The sequence below is a fragment of the Oncorhynchus kisutch genome, linkage group LG20 (genome assembly GCF_002021735.2).
Source record: "Oncorhynchus kisutch isolate 150728-3 linkage group LG20, Okis_V2, whole genome shotgun sequence".
Lineage (NCBI taxonomy): Eukaryota > Metazoa > Chordata > Actinopteri > Salmoniformes > Salmonidae > Oncorhynchus > Oncorhynchus kisutch.
In genome coordinates this window covers 24,289,504-24,312,410 of record NC_034193.2, presented here as the reverse complement: position 1 = coordinate 24,312,410, position 22,907 = coordinate 24,289,504, and the positions used below count along the sequence as shown (strand labels likewise).

Here is a 22,907-nt window from a genome sequence, read left to right as displayed (position 1 = left end):
TTCAGTTTCTCCGTGATGTGAACGCCGAGGAACTTAAAACTCACTATCCTCTCCACTGCTGTCCCGTCGAAGTGGATAGGGGGGTGCTCCCTCTGCTGTTTCCTGAAGTCCACAATCTACAGCCATTGTTTAATAAATTCAAGTCAGAATTCAACAAAAACATAGACAATACAATACACCTAGGGTTTCAAGCTCCGGTTGATTTAAAATGTAATGATATTTAGTGATATTGAATTGTGTTTGGTTGTAAACACAACCAAATATCAGCATTTGAAGCAGATTTGAAGGAGATCCTCTGCTTGGATAGTTTCCTCTGTGGCACTGACTTGTGCATTGAAAGTTTGATTTGATTTAGTCCTATTCTTTTACTTAGATTTTTGGTTGAGATGGAGATGTGAATCCAACATATATACATCATTAATTTGTAGACAAACTGGTATTAAAGCCAGACTCAGTGGCACAGATGGAACTATCCAAGCAGAAGATACATCACCTTCAAATGTTGATATTTGGTTGCGATGACAACCAAACACAATTCAATAGGTAGGCTTGCGTCACAATTCAAACAATTCAGTTGTCTATTAACTTGTCAACAAATTATATATTGGATTCACATCTCCAACTCAACCAAAAATAAAAAAGTTAAAGAATGGGTTTAAAAGCACATTAAAGTTCAAAAGGGAATACAGATATTTTGTGTTATCGCTGTGCTTCATCTAATTAGCGGAACTAAATGACCTGGATTGCAGTTAAGATTACATTAAACGAACATGGTGCAAGTGATCAATGCCGTTTGAGATTCTGCGCAGATTATTACAGTAATTGTGAAGATCTCCACAGTCGTGCGATGACCTATGCGTGCTATCTTGAGCATGCACGCCTTAAATGATTACATAAGAAGACATTTATAGTTACAGTAACCTCAAAATGTGGCCATGGATGTGTTAAGATTGAATGTTACATTAGTTTGTAAGATAGCCTTAACTTTAGGTTATTTTTTTACTGTATTACAAAATTCAACCAAATATCAGCTTTTAAAGGAGATGTTTCTGGTTGGAATGTTCCATCTGAGTCACTGGCTTAAATGGTTGAAAGTGCAGTGATTGTCATTTAGGTGACAACTAAACCAAAAATCAGACATTTGTTTTTCCGTTGGAATTTGGTTGTGCTTTTAGATGGTTCAAAGAAAGCATAGTGATAACACATTGTAAATTCAACTATCTTTTGGCTATCTTTTTGAGTGGGTTGTAATCTCATTGATTCATGTCTCAACAAAATATTACCCAATTATGACGTGGTGTGCCCGGTGGGGTCTCTCATTTAAAACGTGTACATATACAAGTGATTAAACCAGTGATTAAACCACCATTTAATGGTAATGTGGAAGCCATATTGGATTCGGAGTCAAATCTGGGCGGGCCCTCTAACATAATTGCAAGACTAGAGGCTAAACATATCAAATCCACAGTGGAAAAAAGGACAGTTTTCAGTGTATGAGTCACAACATTAAAAAAAACATGTGGAACTGTATTTATTTTTGTCAGGCAGACCATACAGCACTCAGCAAATGTGACTTGTAAAAGTTGCCTATTGAACAGCAACCAAAAAGTGAAATTTACATTCATCATAAAAATTAATCGTTGATATTTCCGGCTATTGCCTCTGTGTGTTTACAGTTCTATATTTCCAAGATGCATTAAGAGAATGTTGTGTTTTTGTGTATGTACAGTAGGGCAGAAGACAGACTACTTGTATTCCACATTTATGCAATATCAGAGCTTGCAATTATTCTGCACTTTTTGATTTACATGGGTGTGTCACAATATCTATCAATTTAACCACTTTTGCAGTAAAATATTTCGAGACAACCACCCATTTCAAATGGGAGACCTTAGAGATATGGAAAAACATGGTTGTGCTTTGTTATACATCTGGTAGGTTATCTAAAAAATGAAATACCTTGTTGAGTATTGGCCACTAACCTATTCACCAGTGTGGTAGACACCAGGGTATGAGTAAAACAACCATTTCTCAAATCCCTCACAGACATTTTGTTGGTTTTTCTGGAGCCAAACGGACTTGTCTCCTTTGAATCCTCAGTGCATTGTGACAATCTCTCCTCCATGAATGTGTGTATGTATGCATGGAAGCCTGTGTGTGTGTGTGTGTGTGTGTGTGTGTGTGTGTGTGTGTGTGTGTGTGTGTGTGTGTGTGTGTGTGTGTGTGTGTGTGTGTGTGTGTGTGTGTGCGTGTGCGTGTGTGGTTATCCATTGCCCGCAAGCTGCTCAGAGCATCGTGGCGAGGTCGAGGACACAGCCCTGGATTATCTTCCTCCTTTACCATGCTGACACATTCAGGTTTCTCTCCTCTGCCCTCCCTTGCCCTCCCTCTCATTATCCTCCGTCCTTTCTCTGTTTCTCTCACACTCTCTTTCTCTCCCTTGTGATGTCGTTACTTGTTCTTGTTTTGCCTGTATGGGAAGAAACAAAGTCCTTGACTCTTGATTCAGGCGACTTTGGTCTCTGATGATTATCATGATCGTGATGATGTGTGTTGTCATCTGTCTTGCCTGTTGTGTTGTCACGCTTGCCACTGGCACGGCATTTTGCTTATGCACCAAAACGTGGTCTCGTGTCCTTGTAGATACCCATTCTGTCCTCACCCATCTATCCACACCCTATGGTATGGTTTGGTTCGTTATGATGTTGTGTCACCAATTGGGTACAGTCCCTGGAGGCAATCCAAGCCTCACTGCCCATATCTCTGTGCACACACCTAAGGCTGAGACTGGCATGTCTACCTTCCCCTCTCCCACTGCAACATACAAACACACATCATAGGGGTGTACTCAGGACATGAAGTCAGATATCATTCTCCCCACACTTTGTATCACACCTGTGTACCTAAGGGCCCCATCTGTATATTTTGTCTGAGGTGCCTCTTTCATAACTCATCCCACAGGATTAACACAACACTAGAGACTTTATCCAGAGAAAGGTTCTTCCCATATATTTTTTTATCACACCTACCATGGTACAAGTTAATTGGGGTCTCGGGGCGATATGTACTGAAAAGTTATTACCAACTCTTTTGACAGACACCTCCATATTCCAGTCCTGAGAGAACCTCCATTGCGGTTTCTCCTGCACCTGAACACAGAGGGTTACACAACATTAAGGTGTTGACTCAGGCATCAGTGTCCTCATCTTTTTAACACACCTGCACTCCCTAGCCCTGAGGTCCCCCTGTTTGCCCTTCCTTTCCACAGTAGCTAATCTCTCCACACACTCGGGTTTCACACACGCAGGGCATGCAAGGGCATCCAGCTTCTATTTGCTCGTATTTGCTCTCATTACTTAAAGGGTAGGTGAGTAACTGTACCTGGATAGAAAGGGAGAGGATGAAAAATACAGAGAGAAAAGTGATAGGATTACGTGGTCCCACTACCATTGGTCACCACTTATCTGCAAACAGTCTCTCAATTCATCCACTCCCCCTGATCCTAGTGCCTTTTACTACCAGCTGTAGCAGTAATACTATACTATAGTGACACTAACACTAAACAGTAGCACTGGAACACTCAGTAACAGTTAAAACAACTTTGTGTACCTCAGGGTTCTGTGCTTGCCCCCCTCTTTTTGTTATTGCAAATGGATCCCTAGGCTGTGTGATTTGTTATTGCAGCTTCTCTCGTCAATATTATGCTGATGTTGTCCAACTCTCTCCTTGCCGCAATCTGACAAATCTATTGCCTTTGCATCGGGGCATGCCTCAGTGATGCCAATTTGGCATGTCAAACTCAAAACTAATATGCTCCTACCTCCCAGCCAAGTCCTCACTTCCCCAAGATCTTTCCATGACCCCTAACAACACTATTGCATGCAATGCAAAAATATACTTTAAAAAATATATAAACACAACATCTAGTGTTGGTACCATGTTTCATGAGCTGAAATAAAACATACCAGAAATGTTACATACGTACAAAAAGCTTATTTCTCTCAAATGTTGTGCACAAATTTGTTTACATCCCTGTTATTGAGTATTTCTCCTTTGCCAAGACAAGCCATCCACTTGACAGGAAGCTGATTAAACAGCACAACCATTACACAGGTGCACCTTGTGCTGGGGACAATAAAAGGCCACTCTAAAATGTGCAGTTATGTCACACAACACAATGCCACAGATGTCTCAAGTTTTGAGGGAGCGTGCAATTGGCATGATGACTGCAGGAATGTCCACCAGAGCTATTGCCAGATAATTTAATGTTAATTTCGCTACCATAATTTGTCAGTACGTCCAACCAGCCTTACAACCGCAGACCAAGTGTAACCACGCTAGCCCAGGACCTCCACATCCGGCTTGTTTACCTCCGGGATCGTCTGAGACCAGCCACCCGGGCAGCTAATGAAACTGAGGAGTATTTCTGTCTGTAATAAAGCCCTTTTGTGGGGGAAAAAAACTAATTCGGATTGGCTGGGCCTGGTTTCCCAGTGGGTGGGCCTGGCTCCCAAGTGGGTGGGCCTATCCTCTCCTAGGCCCACCCATGGCTGTGCCCCTGCCCCAGTCATGTGAAATCCATGGATTAGGGCCTAATGATTTTATTTAAATGGACTGGTTTCCTTATATGAACTAACTCAGTAGAAATCATTGAAATGGTTGCATATTGCATTTATATTTTTGTTCAGTATATATTTACTGTACTTGCCGGTCTTGAATGAAATGGTCATGTCAAAAGACTTTGTCAGCTTCAGACAACTATTCCTCTGCAGACCACAATCCACAAATGACCTGTTTGTTTCCAAGTAGTTACTATTTTAATTCCTTGAACCCATTTATTTACTGTTTAAATTGCTGCACTGACATCTACACTGTTGCTTAAATATCCCTTTTATTTGGAGTTATTTTGCAAATCAGACTTTGTCCTTGAAGGACAAAGTCTGATCGAGTTAAAGGATCATCTGAGTGCTTTACATTAGAATAGTAACATAAGAAACTGTAATGTTTTTACTACACAGAGGTTGAGTGGTAAACAAGCAGATCAGCTGGCCCAGACATTTTGCTGAAACCTTCTAGGCAAGCGGCGCGCTCAATATTTCACCAGTCCAGCTCAGGTTTGAATCGCTCTAATTGGTTGTTAGCGGGATGAAGTGTCTGCAGATTTGAAGCTGCAGTAAACCACCACATAGACAGTTAAATGTAGTTGAAGAAATGGAGAAGCATGTTGGGTGTGTGAAGCTCTGGGGAGCCTTTTGGCAGAACAGGTAGCCATGGTGAAGGTGACAAGTCTGGTCGTCAAGTTAATTTCTCTCTCCTTCGTAATTCCTCCGGATTTTAGGCCTATTCCTCCTGTCCTTCATTCTGTCTCGCAGGATCATTGTCATAAAGGTGCTGTATGTAACAATTCATAGTGATAATTTTGATTCCTCATGGTTTTTTAAGAATAGCCTACGGCTTGGAAATACCTGAAATATCATAAAAGCCTATTACCAGAGTGCGAATTATACTGTGACATTCGGGAGGTCTCGTATTTTTTACACGTGACCTATGCAGGTGCAAAAAAAATGTAGTAAATATATCATTTAACAGTAAAAAATGTGGCGTGACTAAGGCATGTTTTCATGTTATTGTCAAACAATCACTGCAAAACATAGGGTACCTGCATTTGTTCGTCCACTCCAAAATAGCATCCAAACAGGGAACCTGCTTCATTTGATGAATGGAAAGAAGACATCTGTTACAAAACACCCCAAAAAAGTGTAATGACATTCGGCGATTGTCATTGGGTCTGCACTTTTGTAGCCTGAATTAATTGAGGTGTCTTGCTGACAAAAGGACCTTTTTTTTGTAGAAAGAAAAGTTTGGACACCTGAAAAGGTCCTGAAATACCAGACTGTCCCAGGATGTGCATCCACATGAAAAATAAAAAATGTCAATCATGAAATGGATGTGAGGGTATTTTGATTTTGTTTAATTTGGAATCATCCTTTTATATTTACCACTGTAGCAGTACAAACTGCATTTTAAGCAAATAGGGTAATAGTTCAATTAGCATTATTTAAAGACCCCCCCCCCCCCCCCCCCCCCCCCAAAGTGTGACTTTGTTGCATTTAGGGGGACTCATGTCTCATTCAGGGGGGTCTGTAACCCCCCCAGGGCCCCCTGTAATTCTCAATTTGTCACCGTATAATTTTTTTTAAACAAAAAATATCTGTTGCAGCGACATGAAGTACGGGTTCTTGTTTACGCTTTGTTTTCAACCTCCAACAACAAACACCAATCCTGAAGCAGAAAGACACTGCTGTTTGTATACACTGAAGTTGGCCAGGGTGGCCAGTCGCTGTACATAAGAAAATTTATAGCTTCCAACAACATTCCAAAAAATTTACAGCCTATACAGTTTACTACTGTAGATATATCGTTGACATTTAGGGTTATTATTTACAAGTGGAATTGATAAACAGAGCAACTTTAGCATCCCTTTCATGAAGCCATTTTTGTTCTCTCTCAAAATCTCTCTCTTTTCTTTTTGGATGTTAAATGGCTATGATCCCTAATTGATGTCACTTGTTAAGTCCACTTCAATCAGTGTAGCTGAATGGGAGGAGACAGGTTAAAGAAGGACTTTTAAGCCTTGAGACAGTCGGATTGTGTATGTGTGCCATTTAGAGGGGAAATGGGTAAGACCGGTGCCAGGAGCACCGGTTTGTGTGAAGAACTGCAACATTGCTGGGTTTTTCATGCTCAATAGTTTTCCGTGTGTATCAAGAATGGTCCACCACCCAAAGGACATCCAGCCAACTTGACACAAGCGTGGGAAACATTGCGTCAACATGGGCCAGCATCCCTGTGGAACGCTTTCGACGCCTTGTAGAGTCCACGCCCGACAAATTGAGGATGTTCTGAGGGCAAAAGAAGAGGAGGGCTGCAACTCAATATCAGGAAGGTGTTCCTAGTGTTTGGCATACCTAGTGTATATGGATCTCTCTATTTATGGATAACTTACATTCTCGGGAATAGGGATGAGAGTGACAAGAGAAATATATTCTCAATGGCGCTCGTTTTCCAAATGGATTTGCCTTTGTCCAAGTGAGCACACAGTGGGGAAGATGTTGTGTTCAGCTTCAGAAATCATAATGTCACATTCCTGCTAGAACACCTGAGGCAAGGAGGAGGCTAACCTGCTGGGGGCTCGCAAGATAACATACAGTACACCTTTCATTTCTGAGTTTCCTGAAACTCCAGTAATAGCAGTGCCCCAACCCCCTCTTTCAGGTCGTGATATGATTCAGCCTGCCCAAGGATCCATTTGTCTATATCCATTCTTATGGATCTGAGCCCAGCAGCCTGAAGTCTTACAAACTAAAGGTTATTTAGATTAGATTTATGTGCCAATTTTGGGGGGGATTTATTATGGAGAAAAAAAAGTTTCAACATGATTTCTAAGAACTTTTTGGATGTTAGGATAAGTTACTATCTTTCAACAATGTTCTTTGACATGGTCTTGGCTTTCTCCTGGTGAGCCAGAGTTGTTAAGTCATGTTTCAAACTGCTCTATTAATCCAAACCCTGTCAACAATAAGACTACAGAAGACTGGTGGCAGGCTTAGACTGTAACTGTTTCATTGACACTAGTCTGATATGAATTAAAGGCTGGTTTGTATGTGCATCCGTGCATTTCCCTGTGTGTGTTTTGATGATTGTGTGCTCTTGTGTGTTAACACAACAAATGTGTTCCAGATCACAACTTGGAAGGCATTTCTGGAGGCATCAAATGTTAAATATGAAATTCTGTTGGGTGCCTGTTTTCAAAACTTCTGAATTTAGGTCTTATTCTCGTCCATATATTTTAGACCATAAAAAGCCACATTGGGCAGCTGACTACGGTTTTGTTTTTTTCTACAGACAACATCATCCATAAAAACACTCTGATGTGCAGAACAGAAGGCTCAATTTATATAGTGTGCTTTGGTCCAGAAATTCCTCCCGACGAAGACACTTCGGCATTTTTTGAAATACTCATCTTATCATTGTCTAACGTCAGATGGCGTCACTCCTGGTACCTAAATTGATGACATCTGTTGAGTGGAGACCATTAAGCTAGGTGAAGAAGAAGAATATTCGTTTCAGTCAGTCCTGATGAGCCCTTCCCAGCTAGCTAGATTATGCTGGCAACAACAGCAGCATGGCGCTAGTTAAAACTTGTCAAATAAAGTTGTTTATTTTGATGGGTGAGGGAGAAATAACTTGTAGTATTGGTCAGCATCTGGATGTCACTGTGACATGCCAATTAGCTAACATTACGATAAACTGGTGCGAATAAGCTGGTGCAGCTGTATCACATGTCAGCGGCAGTAGCTTCCGTAAGTAACGCGGCCAATTTGTTCCATCCCCACTTGCTTTTATTTTGAGTAAGATAGCTCTTGGCAGCCTACCTGAGAAATCATGTGTAATGCTGGTAGTAACCATCTGGATGTCACCGTGTTACAGTCTAAGGCCCAATGGGGAGAGTTTGCTCTGCAAGTCGGCCATACAACAACACAGGGGAAGTGTTCTTCCTCCCGCCTACCGAGCACTGTTTTCTGGTAAAGCGAGGGAAGTAACTAGCTAGTGTAGCCAATATCAGGCCAGGGTGACAGCTAAACCATATTGTAGTGATTTTCACCGAAAATAACTACGGCAATAACATATCATTTTTTGTAATACAAAAAAACAAACAATAATCCAGGCTGTATCACAACCAGCCCATGATTGGGAGTCCCATTGGGTGGCACACAATTGGCCCAGCGTCGTCCGGGTTTGGCCGGTGTAGGCTGGCATTGTAAATAAGAATTTGTTCTTAACTGACTTGCCTAGTTAAATAAACGGAATAATAACACTTTCCCTAGTCCAAACTTTGTCAGACAGGTTTCAAGTTCTCGTTGAAGTTTCTAGCACACGCATAGCCTACTAACGAGCCTTGACGGGCTCATCAGGACGATTGACTGAACTGAATTTGTTCGCCTCCTTTCGACTCTTGCTGCGTGACATACGCTACACGACCAACAGTATTTGGACATTTGCTTGTTGAACATCTCATTCCAAAATCATGGGCATTAATAGGGAGTTGGTCCCCTCCTTTACTGCTATAACAGACTCTACTCTTCTGGGAAGGCTTTTCACTAGATGTTGGAACATTGCTACAGGGACTTCCTTCCATTCAGCCACAAGAGCATCACTGAGGTCGGGCACGGATGATGGGCGATTAGGCCTGGCTTGTAGTCAGTGTTCCAGTTCATCCCAAAGGTGTTCGATGGGGTTGAGGTCAGGGCTCTGTTCAGGCCAGTCAAGTTCTTCGACATTGATCTCGATAAACCATTTCTGTATGGGTCTTGCTTTGTGCACGGGGGCATTGTCATGCCATGAAAAACAGCCCCAGACCATTATTCCTCCTCCACCAAACTTTACAGTTTGCACTATGCATTCGGGCAGATAGCATTCTCCTGGCATCCGCCAAACTCAGATTTGTCCGTCAGACTGCCAGATGGTGAGGCGTGATTCATCACTCCAGATAACGCGTTTCCACTGCTCCAGAGTCCAATAGCGTCGAGCTTTACACCACTCCAGTCGACACTTGGCATTGCGATCTTAGACTGCTCGGCCATGGAAACTCATTTCATGAAGCTCCCGACGAACAGTTATTGTGCTGATGTTGCATCCAGAGGCAGTTTGGAACTCGGTAGTGAGTGTTGCACCCAAGGAAAGACAATTTATATGTGCTACGCATTTCAGCACTCTGCGGTCCCGTTCTGTGAGCTTGTGTGGCCTACCACTTCGCGGCTGAGCCGTTCTTGCTACTAGATGTTTCCACTTCACAATAACAGCACTTACAGTTGACTGAGGCAGCTCTAGCAGGGCAGACATTTTACAAACTGACTTGTTGGAAAGGTATCATCCTATGACGGTACCACGTTGAATGTCACTGAGCTCTTCAGTAAGGCAATTCTACTGCCAATATTTGTCTATTGAGATTTCATGGTTGTGTGCTTGATTTTATACACCTGTTGTGTGGCTGAAATAGCCAAAAACTCTAATTTGAAGGGGTGTCCACATACTTTTGTATATATCGTGTGCGTCATCAATTTGGGCACACGGATGTGGAACTCATCCTAAAGTGTCAGGATTCACAAGCATTCGACATTCAAAAATTAAAATGGTTCCTATTTTATGATATCACTGCGCTCTCACATGACTCTCCATAAAATAGGCAGAATAACTACTTAAATTGTTACAAATGTTGCAACAGTGATTTCATCATTTGAGAAAAACTAACAAAGTGGTGTATTTCTCCTGTAAAAAATCTGTGCAAGGACGTCAGTCACCACTTCATCAGGTGCTTAGCTTACTATTGTAGCTAGCTTACTGACATAGCTAATGTTAGTTAGTTAGCTAGCTCTACCTGCTGCTTTAGCTTGCTGCTTATACTGTTTAAGTAACCATTATTGGGTCAGCTGAGCAATGCAGCTGACTCTGGAGGCTACGCCAACTCTGGAGGCTACGCCAACTCTTGACGCTCATCGGATGTGGCAGGGCTTCTAAACTATTACAGACTACAAAGGGAAGCACAGCCGAGAGCTGCCCAGTGACACGAGCCTACCAGGCGAGCTAAATATCTTCTATGCTCGCTTCGAGGCAAGTAACACTGAAACATGCATGAGAGCACCAGCTGTTCCGGACGACTGTGACCACGCTCTCCGCAGCCGATGTGAGTAAGACCTTTAAACAGGTCAACATTCACAAGGCTACTGGGCCAGACGGATTACCAGGATGTGTACTCCGAGCATGCGCTGACCAACTGGCAAGTGTCTTCACTGACATTTTAACCTCTCCCTGTCCGAGTCTGTAATACCAACATGTTTCAAGCAGACCACCATAGTAACCTGCCTAAATGAGTACCGACCCGTAGCACTCATGTCTGTAGCCATGAAATGCTTTGAAAGGCTGGTCATGGCTCACATCAACACCATTATCCCAGAAACCATAGACCCACTCCAAATTGCATACTGCACCAACAGATTCACAGATGATGCCATCTCTATTGCACTCCACACTGCCCTTTCCCACCTGGACAAAAGGAACAGCTATGTGAGTTTGCTATTCATTAACTAAAGCTCAGCGTTCAACACCATAGTGCCCTCAAAGCTCATCAATAAGCTAATCACTCTGGGACTAAACACCTCCCTCTGCAACTGGATCCTGGACTTCCTGACGGGCCGCCCCCAGGTGGTAAGGGTAGGCACAACACATCCTCATGCTGATCCTCAACACGGGGGCCCCTCAGGGATGCGTGCTCAGTCCCCTCCTGTACTCCCTGTTCACTCATGACTGCACGGCCAGGCACGACTCCAACACCATCATTAAGTTTGCTGATGACACAACAGTGGTGGGCCTGATCACCAACAACAATGAGACAGCCTATAGGGAGGAGGTCAGAGACCTGACCGTGTGGTGCCAGGACAACAACCTCTCCCTCAATATGATCAAGACAAAGGAGATGATTGTGGACTACAGGAAAAGGAAGACTGAGCACGCCCCCATTCTCATCGACAGGGCTGTAGTGGAGCAGGTTGAGAGCTTCAAGTTCCTGGGCGTCCACATCACCAACAAACTAACATGGTCCATACACACCAAGACAGTCGTAAAGAGGGCACGACACAACCTATTCCCCCTCAGGAGACTGAAAAGATTTGGAATGGGTCCTCAGATCCTCAAAATGTTTAACAGCTGCACATCGAGAGCATCCTGATGGGTTGCATCACCGCCTGGTATGGCAACTGCTCAGCCTCCGACTGCAAGGCACTACAGAGGGTAGTGCGTACGGCCCAGTATTTCTCCGGGGCCAAGCCTCCTGCTATCCAGGACCTCTATACCAGGCGGTGTCAGAAATTGTCAAAGACTCCAGATACCCTAGTCATAGACTGTTCTATGCGGTCTCTATGCGGTCTATTTGCGATTCTTCAAAGTTCCCACCCTTTGCCTCGATGACAGCTTTGCACACTCTTGGCATTCTCTCAACCAGGTTCATGAGGTAGTCACCTGGAATGCATTTCAATTAACCAAGTCCATATTATGGCAAGAAAAGCTCAAATAAGCTCAGCAAAACGACAGTCCATCATTACTTTAAGACATGAAGGTCAGTCAATCTGGAAAATGTCAAGAACTTTGAACGAGAACAAGAACTTTCAAGTGCAGTCGCAAAAACCATCAACCTCTATGATGAAACTGGTTCTCACGAGGACCTCCACAGGAAAGGAAGACCCAGGGTTATCTCTGCTGCTGCAGAGGATAAGTTCATTAGAGTTACCAGGCTCAGAAATTGCAATCCAAATAAATGCTTCACAGAGTTCAAGTAACAGACACATCTCAACATCAACTGTTCAGAGGAGACTGCGTGAATCAGGCCTTCATGGTCGAATTGCTGCCACAAAAACACTACTAAAGGACACCAATAAGAAGAAGAGACTTGCTTGGGCCAAGAAACACAAGCAATGAACATTAGACCGCTGGAAATCTGTCCTTGGTCTTAGGAGGTGTGATGGTGTGGGGGTGCTTTGCTGGTGACACTGTCAGTGATTTATTTAGAATTCAAGGCAGACTTAACCAGCATGGCTACCACAGCATTCTGCAGCAATACGCCATCCCATCTGGTTTGCACTTAGTGGGACAATCATTCTTTTCCCAAAAGGACAATGACCCAAAGCACACCTCCAGGCTGTGTAACGGCTATTTGACCAAGAAGGAGAGTGCTGCATCAGATGACCTGGCCTCCACAATCACCCGACCTCGGTTTGGGATGAGTTGGACCGCAGAGTGAAGGAAAAGCAGCCAACAAGTGCTCAGCATATGTGGGAACTCCTTCAAGACTGTTGGAAAAGCATTCCTCATGAAGCTGGTTGAGAGAATACCAAGAGTGTGCAAAGCTGTAATCAAGGCAAAGGGTGACTACTATGAAGAATCTGAAATATAAAATATATTTAGATTTATTTAACACTTTTTGGGTTACTACATGATTCCATATGTGTTATTTCATAGTTTTGATGTCTTCACTATTTTTCTACAATGTAGAAAATAGTAAAAAATAAAAACTTACTCTTGACTGAGTAGGTGTGTCCAAACCTTTGACTGGTACTGTATATTTTTAGAAAACGAGGGAGCAGTGGCACGAATGAGTGCCAAGAGCTCACAGCCACCGCTTGCTCCTCATCATCTCCCAACAGTGCAGTGGCACACATTACTCATATTTAAGATGGTGTCAACATAATTACATTTTCATTAGTCCTTTCAAAAGTCAGCAGAAGTGATCTTCTCATAGTCGTTCGGAGTCTAAAAGAATCCTAGGGGAAACACTGGTGTATGCTTGTGGAAAGGAGTAGGTGGGTGTACATACATTTTAGCGGAATGGAATTTCTCTTTATGATTCAGAGGGGCGGACTGTGCATTTTTCCACGTGGCCATGACATATGGCGTGCACTCCGCCCTGGGTAATTGTAAGCATGTGTCTATAATGGAAAGGTGCACAATATGCTGCCCCTGTCTTTCGGATGGTGGGTGGGTGGGGGGGAGACAGTTGAAAAATGTGGGGCTCCAACGTAGCCTGCAGCACATGCACGCACACACGCACGCGCGCACACACATATACAGAAGAGAACAAAGTGCCAAATCCATCACTACCCTGTCTGGACGGCATACGGGGGGATATGTTCCAGGATCGTTTGTCTTTGTTCTCCGTTTTTATCTCATATCCTTATTTGTAGTGGAAAATTCTGATCCAACCCAACTCACTGAAAAGGTACTGAATTTCACATCACCTGGATGACCACTGTTTCATATGTTTACCTCTGAACGCTTCACTTGTGGCAACTAGGACTGTGAGTTTACACAAAGTTGGGATCCTTAACGTTAAGAACACTCCCCCCACTTCATTTAAATCACAGTTCAGTCATCACAAAACATATTATTTTCCGTCTTATAGCTGATAGACTATAAAAGCCTGGAGAAGTTGTGTAATTCAAATAAAAACCATAGAAGAAGAGGTGAACTTTCGGCTACTTGGTGAATTTGCAAAACAAGACATTGTGAAATGCAGATGACCAAAACATATTAGCGCACTTGTGCATGCTTCTGCCTTTCTCTCGTGCTGGACTGCCTTCTCAGTCTCTAAGTTAAAGATGCAAGTATGTGTTCAGTCTTCTGTCTGTTGCAGTCTTGTGAGCACGGGGCAGGCAGTCTCATATAAAATGACAGTAGGCTACCGGTATCGATTACGCTTATAATGGAATGTGGCCTCTTGAATGCACCTCGGCTACGGCATGTTTGTCTGTCTGTGAAGGTAGGCTACACTTAAGCAATAAGGCCCGAGGGGGTGTGGTATATGGCCAACATACCACTGCTAAGGGCTGTTCTTAGGCACGACGCATTGCGGAGTGCCTGGACACAGCTCTTAGCCGTGGTATATTGGCCATATATCACCCCCGCCCGTGCCTTACTGCTATTATATACTGGTTACCAATGTAATTAGAGCAGTAAAATAAATGTTTTGTCATACCTGTGGTATACGTGGTCTGATATACCACGGCTGTCAGCCAATCAGCATTCAGGGCTCGAACCACCCAATTTAATAATACATTTTTTGAGCGTTGCCGACACAACCATTTCTGGCAGCCTGGTTTCAGAGAAATTAGTATGATACTGTATGTTACATTTGGCAAAAACAAAAGTAGGGTGGTTGGTCGGAGTGGGGAATATAACGCAAACGTCTAGCAACCCGAAGGTTGCAAGTTTGAGTCTCATCACCGATTTTTTATTTATTTTTATTTTACCTTTATTTAAGCAGGTAGGCAAGTTGAGAACAAGTTCTCATTTACAATTGCGACCTGGCCAAGATAAAGCAAAGCAGTTCGACAGATAAAACGACACAGAGTTACACATGGAGTAAAAACAAACATACAGTCAATAATGCAGTATAAACAAGTCTATATACAATGTGAGCAAATGAGGTGAGAAGGGAGGTAAAGGCAAAAAAGGCCATGATGGCAAAGTAAATACAATATAGCAAGTAAAATACTGGAATGGTAGTTTTGCAATGGAAGAATGTGCAAAGTAGAAATAAAAAAATAATGGGGTGCAAAGGAGCAAAATAAATAAATAAATAAAAATTAAATACAGTTGGGAAAGAGGTAGTTGTTTGGGCTAAATTATAGGTGGGCTATGTACAGGTGCAGTAATCTGTGAGCTGCTCTGACAGTTGGTGCTTAAAGCTAGTGAGGGAGATAAGTGTTTCCAGTTTCAGAGATTTTTGTAGTTCGTTCCAGTCATTGGCAGCAGAGAACTGGAAGGAGAGGCGGCCAAAGAAAGAATTGGTTTTGGGGGTGACTAGAGAGATATACCTGCTGGAGCGTGTGCTACAGGTGGGAGATGCTATGGTGACCAGCGAGCTGAGATAAGGGGGGACTTTACCTAGCAGGGTCTTGTAGATGACATGGAGCCAGTGGGTTTGGCGACGAGTATGAAGCGAGGGCCAGCCAACGAGAGCGTACAGGTCGCAATGGTGGGTAGTATATGGGGCTTTGGTGATAAAACGGATTGCACTGTGATAGACTGCATCCAATTTGTTGAGTAGGGTATTGGAGGCTATTTTGTAAATGACATCGCCAAAGTCGAGGATTGGTAGGATGGTCAGTTTTACAAGGGTATGTTTGGCAGCATGAGTGAAGGATGCTTTGTTGCGAAATAGGAAGCCAATTCTAGATTTAACTTTGGATTGGAGATGTTTGATATGGGTCTGGAAGGAGAGTTTACAGTCTAACCAGACACCTAAGTATTTGTAGTTGTCCACGTATTCTAAGTCAGAGCCGTCCAGAGTAGTGATGTTGGACAGGCGGGTAGGTGCAGGTAGCGATCGGTTGAAGAGCATGCATTTAGTTTTACTTGTATTTAAGAGCAATTGGAGGCCACGGAAGGAGAGTTGTATGGCATTGAAGCTTGCCTGGAGGGTTGTTAACACAGTGTCCAAAGAAGGGCCGGAAGTATACAGAATGGTGTCGTCTGCGTAGAGGTGGATCAGGGACTCACCAGCAGCAAGAGCGACCTCATTGATGTATACAGAGAAGAGAGTCGGTCCAAGATAACTTTAGCATTTTAGCTAATTACCAACTATTCAACTACTTCCCACATGTAAGCTAACCCTTCCCATAAACCTAACCTTAACCCTTTTAGCTAACCCTTCCCCTAATCCTAACATTAACCCTTCCCCTAACAACCCTTTAAGCTAACTCCTAACCTTAACCCCTAGCCTGGCTAACCTTACCCAGCTACCTAAAGTTAGCCACCTAGCTAGAATTGGTAATATATCATAGATTTTGGAAATTCCTATCATACAGTATGTTTCACAAATTCATAACATATTGTACATTTAGCGAATTTATAAAATATAATTTGAATTGTAATTTGTAAGATATCATACGAAATGGGTGAAATTAATATACCATACCATACGAAACGTAACATCTCATACTAAATGGAGCATCTCGGATTGATGTACATAATAATACGAAATGCTCTGAGACCAGGTTGTCTTTAGTGATATGAAAGGACAGTGTCTGTAAAGAAATGCTGCTTCTGAACTGGAACTAAAGTCCATCACTAGGCAACCAGAACTGTCAGTCAAATAGTCTCGAGTTTCTAGCAGCATGCTTGGCTGTTGCCTTCACTCGGACCACTCTCTCCTAAAACAAAGTACTTAAAAGTTTTTTAAATACCGTGACCTACCGAGACATTTAGTAGAAATAAAACACATCTAGCTACCATACCATAAAAACTGCATAAAAAACAACACAGCAGCACATCAATCAGTGATGTTTATTGTTGTCAGGCAAAAAATACAGAACATTTTAGGCAGAATTCTACTGTCTGAGAAGGTGTCTGATCCAGCACTTTTTGTAATTGTCTGAAAAGTTATAAATTCTTGCTAATGACATATTACTGTAGCTGCGTTCTATGTCTGTCAAGGGTTACAGTAGATAAAACTTCACTGCCCGGCACTAGCAGTCATCAGTAGCTTTCAGGCCAGGCAGGGGTACAATGTATGGGTGGGGATGAATCGACATTTTAATCATTGGTCAGTACGAAGAATTAACTAAAACCAAATCCCTATCTCCATCCATGGCTAATATAGGAAAGGGACCATTTTAGCTACCTAGCTAGTCACCAGAGGACAACGAGATGCAACAATTCAAGTTGTTTCTGTCAATGATGTATTGCTCTCGACGTGATGTGATGTGATTGGAGTGAAGCCAAATCCTAACGGGCTTCCCTTTAACCTTTTTTGGTGCACCAGGACCATTCACAGTTGAGCTCACTCAGCTTAGCTCAATGCTGATTGGCTAGTATTTTTTTGTGAAGAATCAACAACAAGTGGGACACAGTCATGAAGTGGAACGACATTTATTGGATATTTCAAACTTTTTTAACAAATCAAAAACTGAAAAATTGGGAAGAAGAACAAGGAACACACCAGACAGGTCCGAGATACTGTTGTGAAGAAGTTTAAAGCCGGATTTGGATACAAAAAGACTTCCCAAGCTTTAAACATCCCAAGGAGCACTGTGCAAGCGATAATATTGAAATGGAAGGAGTATCAGACCACTGCAAATCTACCAAGACCTGGCCATCCCTCTAAACTTTCAGCTCATACAAGGATAAGACTGATCAGAGATGCAGCCAAGAGGCCCATGATCACTCTGGATGAACTGCAGAGATCTACAGCTGAGGTGGGAGACTCTGTCCATATGACAACAATCAGTCATATATTGCACAAATCTGGCCTGTATGGAAGAGTGGCAAGAAGAAAGCCATTTCTTAAAGATATCCATAAAAAGTGTTGTTTAAAGTTTGCCACAAGCCACCTGGGAGACACACCAAACATGTGGAAGAAGGTGCTCTGGTCAGATGAAACCAAAATGTAACTTTTTGGCAACAATGCAAAACGTTATTTTTGGCGTAAAAGCAACACAGCGCATCACCCTGAACATACCATCCCCACTGTCAAACATGGTGGTGGCAGCATCATGGTTTGGGCCTGCTTTTCTTCAGCAGGGACAGGGAAAATGGTTCAAATTGATGGGAAGATGGATGGAGCCAAATACAGGACCATTCTGGAAGAAAACCTGATGGAGTCTGCAAAAGACCTGAGACTGGGACGGAGATTTGTCTTCCAACAAGACAATGATCCAAAACATAAAGCAAAATCTACAATGGAATGGTTCAAAAATAAACATATCCAGGTGTTAGAATGGCCAAGTCAAAGTCCAGACCTGAATCCAATCGAGAATCTGTGGAAAGAACTGAAAACTGCTGTTCACAAATGCTCTCCATCCAACCTCACTGAGCTCGAGCTGTTTTGCAAGGAGGAATGGGAAAGAATTTCAGTCTCTCGATGTGTAAAACTGATAGACATACCCCAAGCGACTTACAGCTGTAATCGCAGCAAAAGGTGGCGCTACAAAGTATTAATTTAAGGGGGCTGAATAATTTTGCACGCCCAATTTTTCAGTTTTTGATTTGTTAAAAAAGTTTGAAATATCCAATAAATGTCGTTCCACTTCATGATTGTGTCCCACTTGTTGTTGATTCTTCACAAAAAAATACAGTTTTATATCTTTATGTTTGAAGCCTGAAATGTGGCAAAAGGTCGCAAAGTTCAACGGGGCCGAATACTTTCGCAAGGCACTGTATATGGCCTACACATACAGAGACCGGGGAGGTGCTGTTTCACTCGCTTTTTCCGGTGAGATACATTCAGCCTCTTGCGAATTGAAGGAAAATGATGAAACACAGGGATACGATAGCTTGTATGTTTTAGTATTTTTTGGTTATTGGTCCATTTTTTGAAGCCTGGCTTCCATATATACATACATATATAATAGGGCCATTTTTCTGGATTGTAAATTGACGTGGAATTTTATGATTTTTTTCCTTAGTGTTTTAACAGAAAACTGATGCAAAATTGTCCATGACCACATCCCTAGTGGCAACACCTGTGGCCTGTCAAATGTATTTTACGTAAATGCTATCCCATCACACCTTATTCCACAAGGCTGATACCTCTCTGAATACTTCACTTGTGCAACACCTGTGGCCTGTCAATGTTCTGTATTTGACATAATGCTATCTCATCGCACCTTATGCCACATGAGGCTGATATGAAAGGAGTAATAGCTTTTGTTGTCCTGATCTTGAATTGCTTTCATGTGTCAATCAATTGTATTTATGGACTGTGTGTGTGTGTGTGTGTGTGTGTGTGTGTGTGTGTGTGTGTGTGTGTGTGTGTGTGTGTGTGTGTGTGTGTGTGTGTGTGTGTGTGTGTGTGTGTGTGTGTGTGTGTGTGTGTGTGTGTGTGCCCGCTATTAACCTGAGCACTATATAAGCACCTGACCCTCCCACCCCCCCTTCCTTTTCTACCACAGACGGCAGTGTGTGAGAAGTGAGGAGGAGGGAGGTTCCTCTTTCTCTCTCTGTCGCCCAGACTCCCATCACAATGAGCTGGAGCTTCCTGACACGCCTGCTGGAGGAAATCCACAACCACTCTACCTTCGTGGGCAAGATCTGGCTTACCGTGCTCATCGTCTTCCGCATCGTCCTTACCGCCGTGGGCGGCGAGTCCATCTACTACGATGAACAGAGCAAGTTCGTGTGCAACTCAGGCCAGCCGGGCTGCGAGAACGTCTGCTATGATGCATTCGCACCGCTCTCACACGTCCGCTTCTGGGTCTTTCAGATCATCCTGGTGGCCACGCCGTCACTCATGTACCTGGGCTACGCCGTCAACAAGATTGCCAGGCGTGAGGAGAGAGCTGAGGGTGGAGGAGGGGGAGGAGGACTGTCCCAGCGCAAGCCTAGGAAGCTCTACCTCGGGGCCAGAAGGCAACACCGGGGCATGGAGGAGGCCGAGGATGACCAGGAGGAGGACCCCATGATCTATGAGGTTCCCGAGGTAGAGAGCGAGACGGGGGGAGGCGACGGGGGAGGAGGCAGGGGTGGCGGAGGAGCTGGAGGCGGTGGCTGCCAGGGTAAAGGCAAGGTGCGCCATGACGGACGCCAGCGCATCAAGGAGGACGGGCTGATGCGTATCTACGTGCTGCAGCTGCTGGCGCGTTCCATGCTAGAGGTGGGCTTTCTGGGGGGGCAGTACGCCCTCTACGGCCTGGCGGTGCCCTACATCTACGTGTGCTCGGGCCGGCCATGCCCGCACAGTGTGGACTGCTTTGTGTCACGCCCCACCGAGAAGACCATCTTCCTGCGCATCATGTATGCCGTGTCGCTGCTCTGCTTGGCGCTCAACGTGTGGGAGATGCTCCACCTGGGCGTTGGCACCATCTGTGACATCCTGCGCTCCCGTCGGAGACCGCTCTCCGAGGAGGACCTGTATGGCCTTGGGGGTGGCGGCGGTCCCGGGGGGCCGCCCACTTTCCGCGACGGAGGAGTAGTGGGGGGTGATGGTTACAGCAGCTACCCCTACTCCTGGAACGCCCCGTCAGCGCCGCCGGGCTACAACATCGCAGTCAAGCCCCCAACACTGATGGTGCCGACTGTGGCGCCCGATGGGCAGCTGCCCTTCACCGACCTCAGCAACGCCAAGATGGCGTGCCGACAGAACCGCGCCAACATCGCCCAGGAGGAGAGGCGGCAGTACGCCAGCAATGAGGATAACTTCCCATCGTCGGGTGGCGTGAGGGACACTCGTGGCGCCCTCCAAAGGGAGATTCGGCAGGCGCAGGACCGGTTGGAGTCGGCCATCCAGGCCTACAGCCATGAACAGGGCCACAACAACCCCAGCAAGCCCCACCGTGATCGCAAGCACCGGCAAGCCTCCAAGCACACCTCCAGCAAAGCCGAAAGGGGAAACAGCAGCAATAGCAGCAGCAAGTCGGGTGACGGCAAGGGCTCCGAGTGGATTTGACATCTACAATAGATCATTCTTAAAGCGGACTTAGTATATGCAGCGTTATCTTCTATAACACATTACGATATAGGAGTTATTGCTCCATTACTGAGTATGTAGCTCCTACAGACACAACTGACGCTAGTGCCCCCTGGAGACAGGCTGAAATGAGTTTGTAACTTGAAGTTTGTAACATCGCTAAATGCAAATGAGGTAATCAATGTCAGCTGTATCTGATGTTACAACTGTCAGCTGTACATTATGTTATGTTTTATAAGTAATTCTACGTTCAAAAGAAGGAGCAATATGCGAAAAGACACAGTAATTGAGAGTCCATTTATTTTATTTTTAAATGTGTATCGGTATAAATATGCCATATGTCGGTGCTATGACTTTATCTTTGCTTCCACAAAGAAATGGGAGACTTCTAAGCTGCATTCTTAGAAGAACTATCTGAAGTGCCTTCTTACTACTCCAAGAAAAATATTGTGCGAGTAAAAAGTGTGCTTCCTTTGCCAAACTGCTCACAAGATGGACGCTTGTATGTGAAATGTTTCCATAGTAAAGAGATGTTTGTGGGTCACGACTGGTACCAAGAACTGGAGTCAGAGGTTTTCTCTGTCTTTCTATCCACCTGTCTCTTTAATGGCTCTTGAGCTTCATCTGGTGGTCAAACCCGTGAACAGTGCAGACATGTTCTTAGCCTACAGTGTAGGCCTGCCCACACCATATATTTTACTATGCGTTACTGCTTAAGATACGCTGTTTGAAATGTTTTTTTAAATTGTTTTTCAGTGTTGAGTGTTCCAGGACAAGACATTGAGAGAACCCTTTAACCGTTGAAAGACCAGTCAGTATTTTACGAGGAACTATTTAATTGTTGCTCCATTGTATGTGTGAGGAATACTATTGCCATACTATAGAGAGCATACAGAGAAGGGAGAACATTTGACAACAATTGTTTATATTTTCATAATGTGTACAAAATTGTTGTTCTGTTTTTATTGTGTTTGGGAGAGACAATTAAGCAGCACTTTGATTGGTTCAGTTATTGTATGTTTTATATTAAGGTTCTTTAACTTCCTCTGTTGATGACAATGTTCCACAGAAGAAGAAATACAATCTATGCTCAGTGTTGCTGAAGTTGTATGGAAAGGCTGCTTCAATGTATTGATTCAAGGGACAGTACACACTCCAAAATCAAAAGTTTGTCAGATGCTAAAATTGTTCATTTGATGTCCTCGTCCCAGGCCCATCTGTTTTTGTAGATGTACAGTAGCTATTTGCCACAATCCCCAAAAAATGTCATTTACAGATTTGCGGTGCTTATCTTTTCCATTTATTTTGGGCGTGGAATGTTTACTCATCTTGACATTTAGCTGCTTTTGTAGTTTGAAAACATCTCTATTTTTATTTTTGATTTTGTAGTGGAATGTCCCTTTAATATGTTTTTACATTGACGTCAGGTCATGGTGTGTCATCTAGTCAGCCTAGTTTCCCTACTATCGATGGTTTGTGTTCGCCTGATGTTCTGGTACATCTCCAACCAGAGACAGTTGGTATTTTGGGGGTGAATGGGGTGGAGAAACAACTATCATTTGTAGTGACATCCATTTTGAGCGTGTGTGCCAAAACATACCACTTACATGTGGGTGGGAAATAAGAGAAGGACACCTGTCTTTGGCTACTTAAAAAAAATAAAAAATTGCTATATGTATATTTTATTTGCCTTTTTTCCTAATTCAAATGTTAAAGTGGAAAGCTGAGAGCCCTTGCACTGTGCCAATATTTCCATTTTGGGAAATACTTTTGTGCAAAAAAAGAAAAGTGCATGTTCTGAATCATTTTTATAAAGGGAGTATGAATAAAAACAAAGTTTCAAATGTTTAAGTATTTGTCTTTTGTGTTGTGTTTTTTTCTGGAGTGGAAT

The 22,907-nt window shown here is 43.5% G+C and overlaps 1 protein-coding gene across 2 annotated transcripts in view; it reads left to right on the top strand.

Annotated features, from left to right (window-relative positions):
• Positions 1 to 22,867, top strand: part of LOC109865200 (gap junction gamma-1 protein) — a 42,157-nt gene extending 19,290 nt beyond the window's left edge. For both annotated transcript variants that reach the window (XM_020453309.2, XM_031799909.1), the window contains one exon: positions 19,503 to 22,867. In XM_020453309.2, the coding sequence (XP_020308898.1) occupies positions 19,574 to 20,995 (1,422 nt within the window). In that variant the 5' untranslated portion in view covers positions 19,503 to 19,573 and the 3' untranslated portion in view covers positions 20,996 to 22,867. The remainder of the gene's footprint in view (positions 1 to 19,502) is intronic.
• The last annotated feature ends 40 nt before the right edge of the window (positions 22,868 to 22,907 follow it).